Source organism: Leopardus geoffroyi, chromosome E2 (genome assembly GCF_018350155.1).
Source record: "Leopardus geoffroyi isolate Oge1 chromosome E2, O.geoffroyi_Oge1_pat1.0, whole genome shotgun sequence".
NCBI lineage: Eukaryota > Metazoa > Chordata > Mammalia > Carnivora > Felidae > Leopardus > Leopardus geoffroyi.
This window is the reverse complement of record NC_059335.1, coordinates 59718283-59732767: the sequence shown is the minus strand read 5'-3', so window position 1 is coordinate 59732767 and position 14485 is coordinate 59718283. Positions and strand designations below refer to the sequence as shown.

The following is a 14485-nucleotide window of genomic DNA, read 5'->3' as shown; positions in this document are numbered from 1 at the left end:
GGTCTGTCACTCAGGGTCTCTCTCTGGGATGCCCCTCCTCACGGGGAGTGTGGGGTCGCCACATAGGATGGGCTCTGAGGGAGACCCTGGTGGGGCTCTGTCCCTGCAGGCTGATGTCGTCGTCCGGCGGGTGCCTCGCCCATCAGAGGCTCTGTCCCCACACGTGGCGCGTGTTCTGATGCGGGCTTGCTCACACCGGGGAGCCCTCCTGTCGGAGGCTGGGGTTCTTCACGGACCTTCCTCTGAGGAGCCAGCGTGCTCACGACACACGCAGCTTGTGGGGGTCAGCGGTGCCCTCCCACCTGCCGCGCACCTCTGGGGGCCTCTGCCCTGCCGCGCCCAGCACCCCGCTTCCCCGCCCCCCGCCCCCCCGCCTTCCTCCGGGCCTTGGGCTTCCCCTTCGCCCTCTGCTGCTGCACCCAGGTCGGCAGCTGCCCCTGCTCCCGTCTTTGCCCCTAGACCCCGTGCGAGGCCGGCTGCTTGGGACCCGCCAGCTCCCCCTTCCCTGGGCTTCTCTGCATTCTGCTCATGCCGCTGCTCCACGTTCTGCCATCTCTCCAGGGGCCGTGGGTCTGCGGGACCCAAGTGGTCAAGTGTCCTGAATGCCGGATTCCTTCCTGTCCTCTCCTCTCAGCAGCCAGAGCAATGCTGCTTTGCATCCTGCAAAGCCCAGACTCCAGAGGCAGAAAGCCAGTTCTGCCCCCCTCCCTGCCCCCGCTCTGTTCTGTGGGTGTGCACGTGGCCCTGGCTCCACTCTGGTTCCTCCGTGGTTTCCCAGAGCTCGTGTCTTAAATCTAGCCAGAGCGTGGATGTCAGATTGGTGTTGAAGCAGAGGCACATGCCCCACAACGGTCTCCATGTGCGTGCACAGAGGACAGAGATGTCCTGGCTTTTCTGGACCATCAGCTGGTTTCTAGGAGTGTCCACTACGTCAAGTTTTTATCATCTGACTGCTTGAGTTTGTTAGGTCGTTTGACAGTGTCATCTGAAAGCAGCTTGAAGGGAGAAGTTTGCCTTCAAGTAAGCACTCAAACTTGTCCTCGGGAGTGTAGGCATTCAAAACAGCATCTGGAGGAAGGCAGGTTCCTCTGCCCACCGGGGGTGGCTGCAGATGTGGGAATTAAGGCCTCCTTAGAGCTCGACTTGGCCCTGCTGTCCCGTGGAGCACAGGTGGGCAGCGACTGAGCAGTGGGTGGTACGGCTGGGGTAAGCCAGGGGTGGGCGACCGAGAGGGGACAGGGTAAGGTGAACATGCTCCTGTGCACGTCTGGAGTGCCGGGGGTGTGGACAGGCACACGCGGACATCTGGAGATTTCTTTTCACTGCTGAGTCTTGACCCGTAAATGGTTGCAAACTCCGGGGAATGATTCATAGTCCCTTCTTCAGGGTCCCGAAGTGTTGAATCTGCTCCTGTCAAAGCCAGCTTCGGTCTTCATATACATGGTGCGGGAACTGTCTTTGTGAACTTGCTCCGAGAGCCTTACCCAGGAGGGAATCGCTTAGCTTCTGGGATGGGTGCTGGGAGAAAATGGATGCTGGTGCCTGGTGTAGAGGAGGTCTGAGTTAGGGGGCGGGCAGACATTGCCCTTAATCAGACACAAAACACACGCGGCAAAGGTCAAGGGAAACACCAGGTGTGCACCAGGCAAGGGAGAGATCTGACTTGAGCACAGGGGTTCCCTAAACGGGCTCCCCAGGGTCCCCCAGCGCTGGCCCTGGCTCTCCCACCTCCGTGCTCCCTTGATCTGTGGTGGTCGAGAGAGGAGGCTCCCGAGCTTGCCCACCATCAGGAGTTTCTGGTGTTACTCCTTCGGTTGAAGGAAGATAGGTCACCCCTGGCAGATGCCATGGCCTCCTGAGGTTCTGGGGGCCGAGTGTGTAACAGGAAACGTCCGTGGCCAGTGCGGGAGAGGGTGTTGTCACGAAAAGTGTTCATACCCTCGTGGGAGCAGAACCATCTTTACCCTTTCCCTGCTGTGTCTGTTCAGGTATAAACCCTCGCGTCAAGTCGGGACGCTTCATGAAAATTCTTCCCGATTACGAGCACATGGAGTACAGAGATGTTTACACCTGCCGTACGTACCTCCTGCTGCCTCTGGCTTTTGTGGGCAAGCACGGCCGAAAAGCTGCATGGAGAGGGACCTCTAACTCTGGGCACGAGGACTGCTTGGGTCTTAAGAGCGAGCTGCCCTCCTTGGCTTTTGCTGTTTTCTTGCTGTTCTCCGTGGCTTGACCACAGCCGAGGCCACACCTGAGCCGTGGCCCGTGTCAGCTGCACACACGGGCTGGGATTCTGCGGCAGCTTTGGGGTTTTTGGGTTGTAGCAGCAAGATCGCTCTGTTGATGCACGTTTTCATATTTGTTGTTTATTGAAGCTGAAGAGAGAGGACAGGGTAGAAGCCTTGAAACACTTCTGTTCCAAAATTAAACGTAAACGGTTTGCTCCGAGACTTCATTAGTCACGTTGTAATAGCTTGCGTGAATTTTTTTTTTTTCAAATTTTTTTTTTAACGTTTATTCATTTTTGAGACAGAGAGAGACAGAGCATGAACAGGGGAGGGGCAGAGAGAGAGGGAGACACAGAATCTGAAACAGGCTCCAGGCTTGGAGCGGTCAGCATAGAGCCCGATGTGGGGCTCAAACTCCCAGACCGCGAGATCATGACCTGAGCTGAAGTCGGACGCTTAACTGACTGAGCCACCCAGGCGCCCCTAGCTTGCGTGAATTAAAAAGAAATCCTACGATGTACCCCTGCTGGACAGAAGTGTGTAGAAACAGTTGGTTAATTAGAATCTGATTCCTCTCTTGATTGGCATCACTCGAGTCTGGAAATTTCCATAAGCCCTGTTCCAGGTGATTAATGCCACCTCAGCTCTTCGTAAGGTTGAGCTGAGATGCAGGGTGAGTGTCTGTGGTCGAGAAGACATTAAACGTACCTGCTTGCGCTAAAAGGTGTCTTCACGTTCCTAGAAGCACAGGGCACCGCTCTGTCCTGTTACGCCCACCCTTCTGAGCCTCCGCGTGTCTGTGTCTCATGCCTGGATCAGGCCCCCTCTGGAGTCTCGTGTCTAACAGACCCTATGGGAACAGAGGGAGAAGTGTTGCTTCTGGGACTGCTCCTCATCCCGTCAGACTGGACGCGCAGCTGACACGTGCTCGCTGGTCCTGTGGCGCTTAGGGACCATCCTGGGTCTAGTTAGTGTGCCCCAGGGTACGTGTGCGCTCGTGCTCAGCTCCTGTGACAAGGGGGCTTGTCAGGAGTGTGTGTGAGCAGGCACGAGGAGCCGGGTGGGCCACCTGGGGGGGTCCAGTGGGTCAAGTCTGAAGTCCAAAGGCGTGAATTGTGTTCTCTGAACCCTCTTGCCCTCTTGGAAGGTTCCTCTAGAACAGTGTGCTGTGGAGTGACCCACCCTCCTGCTTAGTGGTCAGTGAGCAAAGGTAGAACGTTGAGCTGTGCTGACAGGAACCGCCTGTGTGCAGGACCGTAGAGCTTCATCACGTCATATGTCTGTCACGGATCCTTCTGGCATCACAGTCCATCTGGGGCTTATACCGTAGGGCTAGGATGGAATTCTGACCCACTGTGGGCAGTACCTAGAGTGTGTCCTTTTGTCCCCCGTGGCGGGCAGGAGTGTTCTGTGACTGTCGGGATGTGTCACAGTCCATCTAGGCGTTTCACCCACAAGCTGTGCTCTCCCCTCCCCCCTCCCCCCCCCCCCCCCCCCCCCCCCCCCAAGCTCGTAGCTGACAGCTTTGTAACAGGCCTGTTTTAATCAGACACCACCCACTGCTGTCCTCTCTAAGGTTTGGGTATTGTTTAAAAATACAGTGGGCATTATAGAAACCTTGGACGACCCAGAAAATACAATGACAACAACAACTTGTGAGTATTGGTTGCATTTTTCTGGGGACATACTTAACGCTGCGAGCACTCTTGTCTCCACGGTCTGTTAGAACATCAGGAAAGAAGTTCACGTGCGTGAAGAAAGGAAACCAGTTTCAACCCGAATTTGAGGCCTGTATGCCCAGGCCGTCGGTATTCCAGGGCTCCTGGTGTGTTCTTGGAGAGGGCAACTCAGGATGCAGCATTTTTGACGTTGGCCAGATCCTCTGGAAATGTCTGCGTGGCGACTGGCTCGTGAGGACCTTGGGACCCGGCACTGTTTCTTTCTCTCTCACCAGTTTGCCCTGTTCCTGGAGCTCTTGGCACCCGGTGTTCCCTGGTCTCTTGAAGTCCTCTGGGCCAGGTTCTGCCGGGCCGGAAACGGTCAGCAGCCTCCGCGTAAGACGCTGTCCTGGGGAGGCGCACGTCAGCCCACCTCATGGTGCTGGGCGTCGAGGGCCTCTGTGGCCCCCACGAGCGGCTTGGGCCGTGTCGGTTGTGCTTGTTTCTATGTCAGGCCGCATGTTATTGTCATCGCCTGAGACTCTTGGTGGTCTGTGTCCGTGAGGCGTTGGCGGCATCGTGGGGGATGCATCGTTAACGACGTAGCTGACGCATGTCCCTATGTGTGAATTGATGGTGACCAGTGACCAGAGGACTCAGGGTTGTGAGGCGTCCGTCTGGAGTCCCAGCGATGCTCCACGGCTCTGGTAGGTACAGGGGCTCCTCCGGGACGAGGTGCACGAGTCGCTTTTAACCCTCGACGTAGATGACACGGTGTTTGGCCGCACAGGTGCACCTGATGGGAAGGTTCCTCCAGAGTCCCCTCTGCCTGGTGGAGCCAAGAACACGTGGGGTTCCCGAGGAGGGGGAGACCCTGGCAGTATAAAGACGGAAGGCGCGCCTAGAATGGGCAGGGAGGCCCCGGCGGGAAGTGGGTCTGAGGGAGGGAGGCAGCCTGCACGTCGCCCGGCCGGATTCTGAGAGCCTCGTCTCGTTCTGCATGCTGAGTGCGTATCCTGCAGCTTCGCTCGGTTCCTTTATTCTGACGCGTTTTTGACGCAGCCTTTGGGGATTTCTACATGCTCTGCCGTGTCATCTGCAGACAGTGACAGTTCTTCTTCTTCTTTTTCAATTTGGACGTCTGTTCTTTCTTTCTCTTGCCCGACTGCTGCAGCCGGGACTTCCAGGACTGTGTCGAATACGGGCGGCGAGAGTGAGCGTCCCTGCCTTGTTCCTGATCTTAGAGGAAAAGCTCTCAGCTTTTCCCCACTGAGTATGATGCTAGCTGGGGGTGTTCTTGTATGTGGCCTTTATCATGTCGAGCTGTGTTCACTTTATACCCATCTCGTTGAGAGGTTTTTGTTTTTTTTTAATCATCGGTACATGTTGAATTTTAACAGATGCTCTTTCTGCATTTATTGAGATGACATGATTTCATTTAGTTAATGTGATTGTTACCCCATTGATTTGTGGATGTTGAACCATCTCTGCCTCCCTGAAATAAATCCCACTTGATTGTGGTTAATGGTCCTTTTAATGTGTTGTTGAATGTGATTTGCTAGTATTTTGTTGAGGGTTTTTGCATCTTGGTTCATCACGGATGTTGGCCTGTAGTTTTCTCGTGGCCTCCTCGTCTAGATTTGGTATCAGGGTCATGCTGGCCTTGGGGAATGAGTTTGGACGTGTCCCCTCCTCTGATTTTGTTTTAACAACCAGAAGCTACCAGCAAGTGGCAGCGGTTACATCAGTTGCATTTATGCTAATCTTTTCACAAGTCTGAGTCTGAGGACCACCCACTGGCTGAAACCCCTGTTCTGCAGCAGCAGACGTGATGGTTCCAGAGCAGCTTTATGGCCTGGCTGGTGGAGGGCCATCGCGGCTGCACCCGGGACAGCCAGCTCCCAGCTCACGCTGTGCCGAGGAGAGCCGGATCTTTTGGGCCTCGTGTGCCAAGAGTTTCCCGCTGGGCCTGTTAAGTGGCCTTTCTGTTGGCGGATGAGAGTTAGCGGGCACGGACTAGCACGGGGCATTTTCCCGTTAGTGCTTAGCCGAGAGGTCCCTTCACCTCAGATTATCTCACTCATTTCCATTTCGGAGGGTGGGGTGTCTCAGAGCCGGGAATGTTTTTCTGAACACAGCCGCACTGACCTCGGGGACCAGCGGTTGGAACAGCCTCTGAGCTGCCTCATTTGGCTGAATACCAGTGTTCTGGCAGGCCTGAGTCCTGCCTCGTGGGGCTGGAGCAGCGGCGTTTCCTCCGTCATCCCGAATAGTGCAGTTATCTCATGTCGAGGCTCTCTACCCACGAACTGAGGCCGTGGCCTGGTGCTCGTGACAGGAAAGCACCCGAAGCGTCTAGAACAGTCCGCTGGACTCTCGGGTCTCACGCCCGCTGCTGGGGCCACACCAGTCTCTGTAACCTGATCCCGCCCACCTCTCCTGACCAGTGGCCACCGGCTGTTTGGAAACGCTGGGGAGGGCTCTGTGAGCTGGGGGTCTTCCGGGTGAGAAGCCCCGAGGTCTGCTCAGTGCCCTGGGCCAGGACATCTCGGCCCAGACCCTCCTTCTGTCCACACAGGGTCAGGGTGAGGGCCGCGTGGGAACGTGCGGGGAAGTGGGCGAGCCAGTGCCCGCTCCTTGTATGGCGGCCCTGGGCGTTAGTTGGAGGCTAACTCCGAACGTGGCTCCCCTCCTGGGGGCACCCTGGGCTCATTGAGGCTTTCAGGTCACCTCTGCTAGACTCCGTTCTGGTGGCTCCACTTTTTTAAACACACAACATAAAACACAGACTTTACCTTTACGTTGTGAAATGGCTTGCCTGCTTAGAAGTTAGCGTGCTCGCAGTTGGGCTGAGGGTGTTGGTCTCGTCTCTCTCTTGGACCATCTTGGGGGCCATCCCAGGCCTGTGAGCCAGTGTTGTGTCAGCAGAAGCCACAAGGAGAACAATGATTTTTCTCACACGTGCAGAGATTATAAGAGGGTTCTGCCACTCCAGGCAGACAGCTGGGAGGCAGTGTTTTAATTTCAGAGAGCTGTAGCTGTCATTTTTTATTATTTATTTTTTTTAGAGAGAGAGTGTGTGTGTGGAAGGGGCAGAGGGAGGGAGAGAGAGAACCTCAAACAGGCCCCGTGCTCAGTGTGGAGCCTGATGTAGAGCTCGATCTCACCACCCTGATCATGACCTGAGCCGAAACAAGAATCCGACACTCAACCGACCGAGCCCCCCAGGTGCCCCCAGAGCTGCGGCTTTTAAAGGAAAAGAGGGAGGTCTCCTTTCAAAGTTGCTAAGAGTCTTGTGTGGTCTTTGAGTGGTCCAGGAGCTGTGTGGTCATAGACTGATTTGGAAAGAACAGACTGTTGCTTGCAGTCAAGTTGGGGACCAGGGGAGGGGGATACGAGAGGAGAGGGTCATGCTGAATGGGCCCATTGACTTTATTCTCCCGTGTTTTATCATGAAAATTAAAAAGTCTACAAAAAGGATCATAGAGCAAACACCCGCTTGCCATCACCTGATTCTACAACCGTCTGTGGTGCTTTACTATCTCACAGCTTTCCATCCACCCATCTCTCCATCATCCTGCTCGATTGATGCATTTCAGAGTAAGTGGCAGATGCTGTCATATTTCACCCCTGAACCCTTGAGTATATACGTCAGTCTGCAGCTCATTTGTTTATGGTTCCTGGTCCTGCTGATTACTGCTTGTGTGTTAAACACAAAACCTATCCGGGTGTGACCATAAATTAGCCAGACCGACTTTACTGTGCGTCTTGTAAACCGACTCAGAAGACAGCACACGGGATGAATGGCAGGTGTCTGGGAGACAGTAAAGGCTCATTTAGAAACCTGTGTTAACAGGCTGGAACCTCGGGTGACAGCGGGTAGCTGCCCGCCAGCTGTCTGCATACTTCAAAGGCCTGGGCTGCTTCTGGCCTCACTTTCCTCCTCCCTGCACTCCAGACACAGTGGAGACCTGAGAGCTGCCAGCCCGTCTCCAGGTCCCGCTGGCTCTGCTGGCTGGGTCTTGCTTCCCGCAGAATGATGTGATCGTGCCGTCCAGCCCATCCCTGCCTCCCGCTGTGCATCAGCCTGGGTTCTCCAGACAAACAGAGCCATTCCTTTATGTGAAGAAATTTGTTGTAAGGAATTGGATCCCACAGTGAATGTAGGTTGAGAAGTCCCAAGGTCTGCCATCAGTGAGTCACCTGGGAGGCATGGTGGCCCTGGGACCAGCTCCCAGAGGAGCTGAGGGTGTAGTTGAAGTCTGAAATCTGGCAGGCTTGAGACCTTGGAGGAGCCCATGTTTCCTTTCATGTCCCAAGTTAGAAAGACTGATGTCCCAGTTCACGGGGTCAGGCAGGTGTCCCCTCCTTGTGGAAAAGCCTTTCTTTCCAGGCTGTCCACTGATTGGATGAGGCCCACCCAGTTGGGGTCGGTGGTTGGTTTTACTCAGTGTGCGGATTTAAATGCTAACCTTGTCTGGAAACACCCTCTCAGATGCACCTGCTGTAAATGTGTTGTCGTGGGTCACACGTGGGCACCTGTTGCCCAGACAAGACAGCGTGCAGTTGACTCTGGTGGGAATTTTAGCCTAGCTGCTTTATGGACACGTCTCGCGTACAGATGCCAGTGTCCCCTCTGCCGTGTCCCCAGGAGGGAGGTGTCCCAGTCTTTGACTCCCCCGCTGATGGGAGGCTCCCCACTTTACAGGGGTGCTCCCTCTGTGTCTTTCAAGGCAGCAGTCACCGGCACTGATCACTTAGAGGCTAGGTTTCAGAATGGTCCAGTTGTCTGTTTTGTTAAGGGTTCGAAAGACATTTCATTCTTAGAATTCTCTAGAAACTTTTGCAAAGATCTGCTTGGGTCCACATTTGCGCACGAGGCTCTGTTAGTTACCAGCATCAGGCGCTTCCTCCCGGGTGACGGTGAAGCACAGCCTGGCCGGCTCCGGCGTGACAGCTCTCTCTCTTCCCGCAGTGCTCCACCGCTACAGACACATCCTGGGGCTGTGGCAGCCAGACATCGGGCCCTACGGAGGACTGCTGAACGTGGTGGTGAGTCCGAGCCCGCGGCGCTGGGCCCTGGTGCGGGTGGGACTGAGGCCCTAGTGGTCTTCTCCCCGAGGCGCCGCCCGGTGGTCACAGGGAGCCCCCTTAGGTGACTCGCGATTTTGTAAATGACCAAAGGTTCTCACTGCGACCTTGGACTTCGTGGTGAGGAGCCACAGGGTGTCCTCCCTCCCTCATCCTGGTCCCCGCCTGCGGACATCTCGGCCATTGTGTTCATGCCAGCAGGACACGCTAGTTTTGGGTTGTGCACTCACTTCTTGTCCTAAATCAGGGGCCCCTTGGAGCCGTAAACAGTCACCCTCTGACCCTGGCGGCCCCATCTTTGTGCCCTGAGGCGCGCCCCAGCTGTGACTCGTTATGCGGACGTTTTATCGTTCCCCTAACGCTCGCGGGTGCCTGTCCCATGAATAAGACGCAGTTCAGTGGCCAGGACGGCGGGCTGGGGTGCAGTGTCCTGGTGAGTCACCTGGGAAGCATGGTGGCCCTGGGACCAGGCGGGCCTGGTGCCGACTGGAAGCCTCAGCAGAGTCGGGAAGTGGGGTTCACCCACCATAGTAACACTGGGGTCAGGCCAGGGTCCTTGATGGATGGGAAAACCAGCGGTGGGCACTTTGGGGGAAACTGTATTTCCACAATCTGCGAGCCTCTCCCCACAAATCCTGTATTACTCGCTGTCTTAGCTTCCGGGGGCCAAATTACCAAACTACCACCAGTGGATTCTGTCACTCATCTGGAAGCCTGACGTCCTCAGTATTAACCAGGCTGAGACCAGGGTGTCGTGGGGTCGCCGCTCTCCCTCTGAAGGCTCTGGGGGAGGGTCCTCCCTGCCTCTTCCCAGCTGCGAGGCCCAGGTGTCCCTTGACTGTGGCTGCACCCCTGCAGCCTCTGCCCCCGACCCCACACGGCCTCTTCCCTCTGTGTGTCTCAGACCTAGTCTGCCTCCCTCTCTCGGGAATGCAGTGATTGCATTGAGGGCCCGGGTGAGCCCCAGCCATCTCTTCTTAAGATCTTCAACTTCACGTTTGTAAAATCCTCATTTTGCAATATAGGGTGGTGACGTTCATGGGTTCCGGGGACTTCTTTGGGGGCTACTGTTTAGCGGTCATGATTACAAGGAGGAAGAGGCCTTTACGGGGGGGAGATGTGGCCAACAGCACCCATCGCGGTGATCCCCGTTAGCTAACTGGCAGTGGGACTCTGACCTCAGGCCCCTCCTGGTTTCACTTGATGGACTTAGCCTCCCTTCTGTGGATCCTTGCCAAAAATACACAACCTGAATGTGATCATGGGCACCCCTTCACACAGACCCTCCTGGGGGCCAGGCCCCAGAAGAACTGCCTTCTGCCTGCTGAGTGCCCGGCTCACCGTAGGCACGAAGGGATGATGAGCTGAGGCCTGTGCTCCTGGGGACAAAGGGGACCAGAGCCGGCAGAAGAGGACCAAAGGGGACAGCTTGCCCAGTGGGGGTGCGTGCAGGTGCTTGGTTGTGCCAGTAGCCTGATCCTGTCTCCTGACAGCTTCTCCCCGCCAGACCATAGTGTTTCTTGTTTCAGCCGCCTAGACTTCCTGATTCTGTCTGTCCTCCCTTTTTCCGTCTCCTGCATGCCGGTTCTTTTCCCTGTGGAGGCGGACACTGTCGCTCAATACTGAGGAGCTGGGTGATTCTCTTCCCTCTGACGTGGTCAGGCAGGTCAGGCGGTCGGGGGGTCTCGTAGAGGCGTGCTTAGCTCTGTGTCTAAGTCCTGGTGCTGGGACACCCCTGTCCGTGTCCCGGGGGTTCCTGGAGGCCCCCATCTCTGCTGCTTGCAGCTGGGACATCTCGAGACCTGTCCGACCCGGGGGTTGTCCAGCGTGTGCCCAGCCTGTCCCGGGCTCGGTGTTCAGCCGGAGCGCGTGCCCCTCAGCAGATCCCGGGGGTCTTTCTCCACACAGCTCCCTCCTTTCTGGGACTCTGACCCCCGTGCTCCAGCACGCCAGCCACCTCGAAGACCAGTCTCTGTTTTCTCTGTTTGCCTGGGCCCCTCTCTGCTCTGGGGTCTGGCAGGTGCCTCTGGCAGGAATCCAGAGCGTGGCCAGGGGTTACAGCCCCTCGCTGCGTGTTGGCCGTGGTCGCATTTCTGTTCACAGCAGCCCCCGTTATTCCACCGTGGCCAGGATACAAGTCTGGCTTTGTTTCTTGTGCTTCTGGTGAGGTTTTTCCCTCTTCCTTGTCTTGTAGAATACATGAGGAGGCAAAGTTACTTTAAAGTCTGTGACCTCCAGTTCACTTTACAGACTTTTTCCTCTGGATTTTCAGGCATGGCCTGGCGTTGCCCGCACCCGTGGCCGTGGCTGCTGCTCTCCCCAGGAGGGTCCCTGGCCTCTGGCCTGGGTTCATAGCCAGCAGAGCACTTGGCTCTGACCAGGTTGTCACCTGAGGGAGCCTAGGCACCTCCTCTCCAGGGCCTGTATTCCCAGCAGGGCACAGATACCGCTGAAGCCTCTCCTGGCTGGTTGGCCTCTCAGCAGCCACTTTCTGCTTGACTTCTCCATCTCCCGGCCTCACGGGTTAGGATCCGGAAGGTCCTCAAGGGCAGAGCTATGCACACTTTGGGATCCTGCCCTAGAGCCGTGGCTTCCATGGCAGCCTTGGGGGCTCCACCACCCCACCACCCTCTGCCAGGAGTAGTCAGGGGCCTGGGACCCAGGGGTGGGAGGCCCTGCCCCCTTTGGCTCACCTGTCCCTTCTTTTCAGGACCTTGGTCCTTGTCTTGGGGCCCCTGGTGTCTTCAGGCAGCATTCGAACTGCTGTGTGTGCAGACTTCCCAGCTGGTGTCTGCAGGAGGGGCTGTTTGTCGTAAGCACCCTGGTCCTAAGCAGGAGGAAAGTCTTTATTTTTTTAAAAAAAATGTTTATTTACTTATTTATTAAAAAAATTTTTTTTAGTGTTTATTTATTTGTGAGAGAGAAAGCCAGACAGACAGAGTGTGCGCGGGGGAGGGGCAGAGTAAGAGGGAGACACAGAATCTGAAGCAGGCTCCAGGCTCTGAGCTGTCCGCACGCAGTCCGATGCAGGGCTCGAACTCGCGAACCGTGAAATCATGATCTGAGCTGAAGTCAGACACTTAACTAGGGCCACCCAGGCGCCCCTAAATGTTTATTTATTTTTGAGAGAGAAGGAGAGACAGAACATGAATGGGGAAAGGCCAGAGGGAGAGGGGGACACAGAACCTGAAGCAGGCTCCAGGCTCCCAGCTGTCAGCACAGAGCCCGACACGGGGCTCGAACTCACAGACTGTGAGATCATGATGTGAGCCGAAGTTGGACGCTCAGCCGACTGAGCCACCCAGGCGCCCCAGGAGGAAAGTCTTGTAGCTTCATTTTTACGTGCTGCTCCGTCGCTTGCCTGTCCTGGTTTGAATAGTAGCTGCTCAGTTCTAGTGCTTTACAGGCATCTGTATCGTGGGATGCGGCGCTTTGCTGGGTCTCCAGCGTGGCTGTCCTCCCTCCTCGGGCTCGCCATGTGCTCTTAGCAGAAGCCCCAGGGCTGGGGGTGTGCAGGTGCCTGACCCCCGTGTCACTGCCGCTGGTGCTCCAGTGTGAATGGAGTCTGGTGCCCTTTGGGGAGCGCCCGTGTTCTGATCTTGCTTCCCCCTCTGCTTGCACACGCTCTTGGTGAGTCCACGGGCCCGGCCACAAGTGCGTGGTAGTAACAGACGGCACATTGGGGCCCTGTGTAGCCTTGGCGTGGGCTCTTCGGAGCCTGGCTCAGCTGAGTCACCTGGGGGCCCAAAGAGCTCTGTCACTCTGTGGTTTGCTCACCAGGTGGGGGTTGGACAGGGATAAATATTGCTTCATATTCTTTACGATGCAGTGGAAACATCCATTAAGAAACATGCTTTATATTTATGTTCAACATCACTGGGGAAAGCCTTGCATTTAGAACGTTCCTTCCAGGACAAGCCAGTCTGCTCCCCAGCGTGGGCAGACTGGTTTCCTTTCTTTAGGCGGGGAGGGTGATAATTGTTTTTCTTCCTGGCAGTGAGTAATAGAGTAAAAAAGAAATTGCAGCTTCTGAAAGGAGGGGGTAATGAGGGGAGAATGGAGCCATGACAAAACAGTGTTGGCTTGCCCTTGTCAGACCGGTTTGCCACAGGAATGATGGGAGCGCACCTAAGCTCCTTGCCCGGGACACCCCTCCCCCACCCCCAGTCCAGTCCCTGTCTGTCTGCCACCACTTTGCATGCACCAAAGAGCCACGGCAGCGTGCACACCCACGGTTATCATGCATGTTGCACAGCCACAGCATCTGTCTTCTCAGTTTCTGATTTTCAGGCATTTTATTTTTTTATGTTTAGCTTTTTAAAGTTTATTTTGAAAAAGAGTGCGTGTGCGTGAACGGGGGAGGGGCAGGGAGAGGGAGAGAGAGAATTCCAAGCAGGTTCTGTGCTGTCAGTGCAGAGCCTGATGGGGAGCTCGAACCCATGAACCGTGAGATCGTGACCTGAGCCGAAACCAAGAGTCGGACGCTTAACCGACTGAGCCACCTGGGCACCCCAAGATTTCATTCTTTTTTTTACGGCTGAGTAGTATTCCACTGTGTACCCACTACGTCTTTATCCATTCATCTGTTGACGGACAGTTAGGCTGTTTCCATATCTTGGCTACTGTAGATAATGGTGCAGGTATGTGTTTATTTTCAGCCTCGTTGAGGTGTAATTGACAAAGTTGTGGGCTACGTGAGGAATACATCTTGGTGATATTTGTGTTCTTTGTGCAAGGATTCCTGCCATCTAGTGACGAGTACGTCCTCCGCTTCCCATTTCTATCCGTTCTTTTCTGAGTGAGAACACTTAAGGTCTACTCTTTTAGAAGATTCAGTCACCATGTTTATGAAAAGTAACTACTTTTTAAACAACAAGCACTTGGTAGGTGGGCCATGCTCATCCTGATGCCCTAGACTGTATGTTCCCGGGCCCCAAGATTCTGGGCGGGGCTGCGGTGTGGGGACGAGGGTGGTCCTCGAGGGCAGTGTGGGGTGGAGACCTTCTGCCTCAGCCCCTCAGCCTAAATCTCACGTGGACTTGTGCCCTTCCTCCTCACCACAGGTGGACGGCTTGTTCATCATTGGCTGGATGTACCTGCCTCCCCACGACCCTCATGTGGACGACCCCATGCGATTCAAGCCCTTGTTCAGGGTCCACCTGATGGAGAGAAAGTCTGCCACGGTGGAGTGCATGTATGGCCACAGAGGGCCCCACAATGGCCACATCCAGGTGAGCGCCCGGGGCTCCCTTACATACGGTAGCCGAGTGCAGGCGAGGGGCTGGGCTCCTCTGTCGCCCCTGGTCCCAGTGGCAGCGGGGGTGCGGTGTTGGCTGAGCTGGCCGTGGGGTTCCCAGCTGTAGGCCCGTGTGCACAGAGCAGCAGACAGGGGAGGAAGCGGGGGGCTCAGCCCCGCCCCTGGGGTGTGTTCCCGACGTGATGGTGCTGTGATGTAGCCCCTCAGAGACTCACTCGCTGGGACCTGCCAGGGATTCTGTGTTCGGTCAG

General features: G+C 55.9%; 1 protein-coding gene across 4 annotated transcripts in view; it reads left to right on the top strand.

The window, feature by feature from the left end:
* Positions 1 to 14485, top strand: part of FBXO31 (F-box protein 31) — a 45728-nt gene that overhangs the window by 14282 nt on the left and 16961 nt on the right. For 2 of the 4 annotated variants that reach the window (XM_045439920.1, XM_045439919.1), the window contains 2 exons: positions 8862 to 8938; positions 14041 to 14208. In XM_045439920.1, the coding sequence (XP_045295876.1) occupies positions 8862 to 8938; positions 14041 to 14208 (245 nt within the window). Of the gene's footprint in view, positions 1 to 1988; positions 2076 to 8861; positions 8939 to 13682; positions 13861 to 14040; positions 14209 to 14485 lie in introns of those variants that run through there. The other 2 variants (XM_045439918.1, XM_045439921.1) reach the window with 2 other exon arrangements.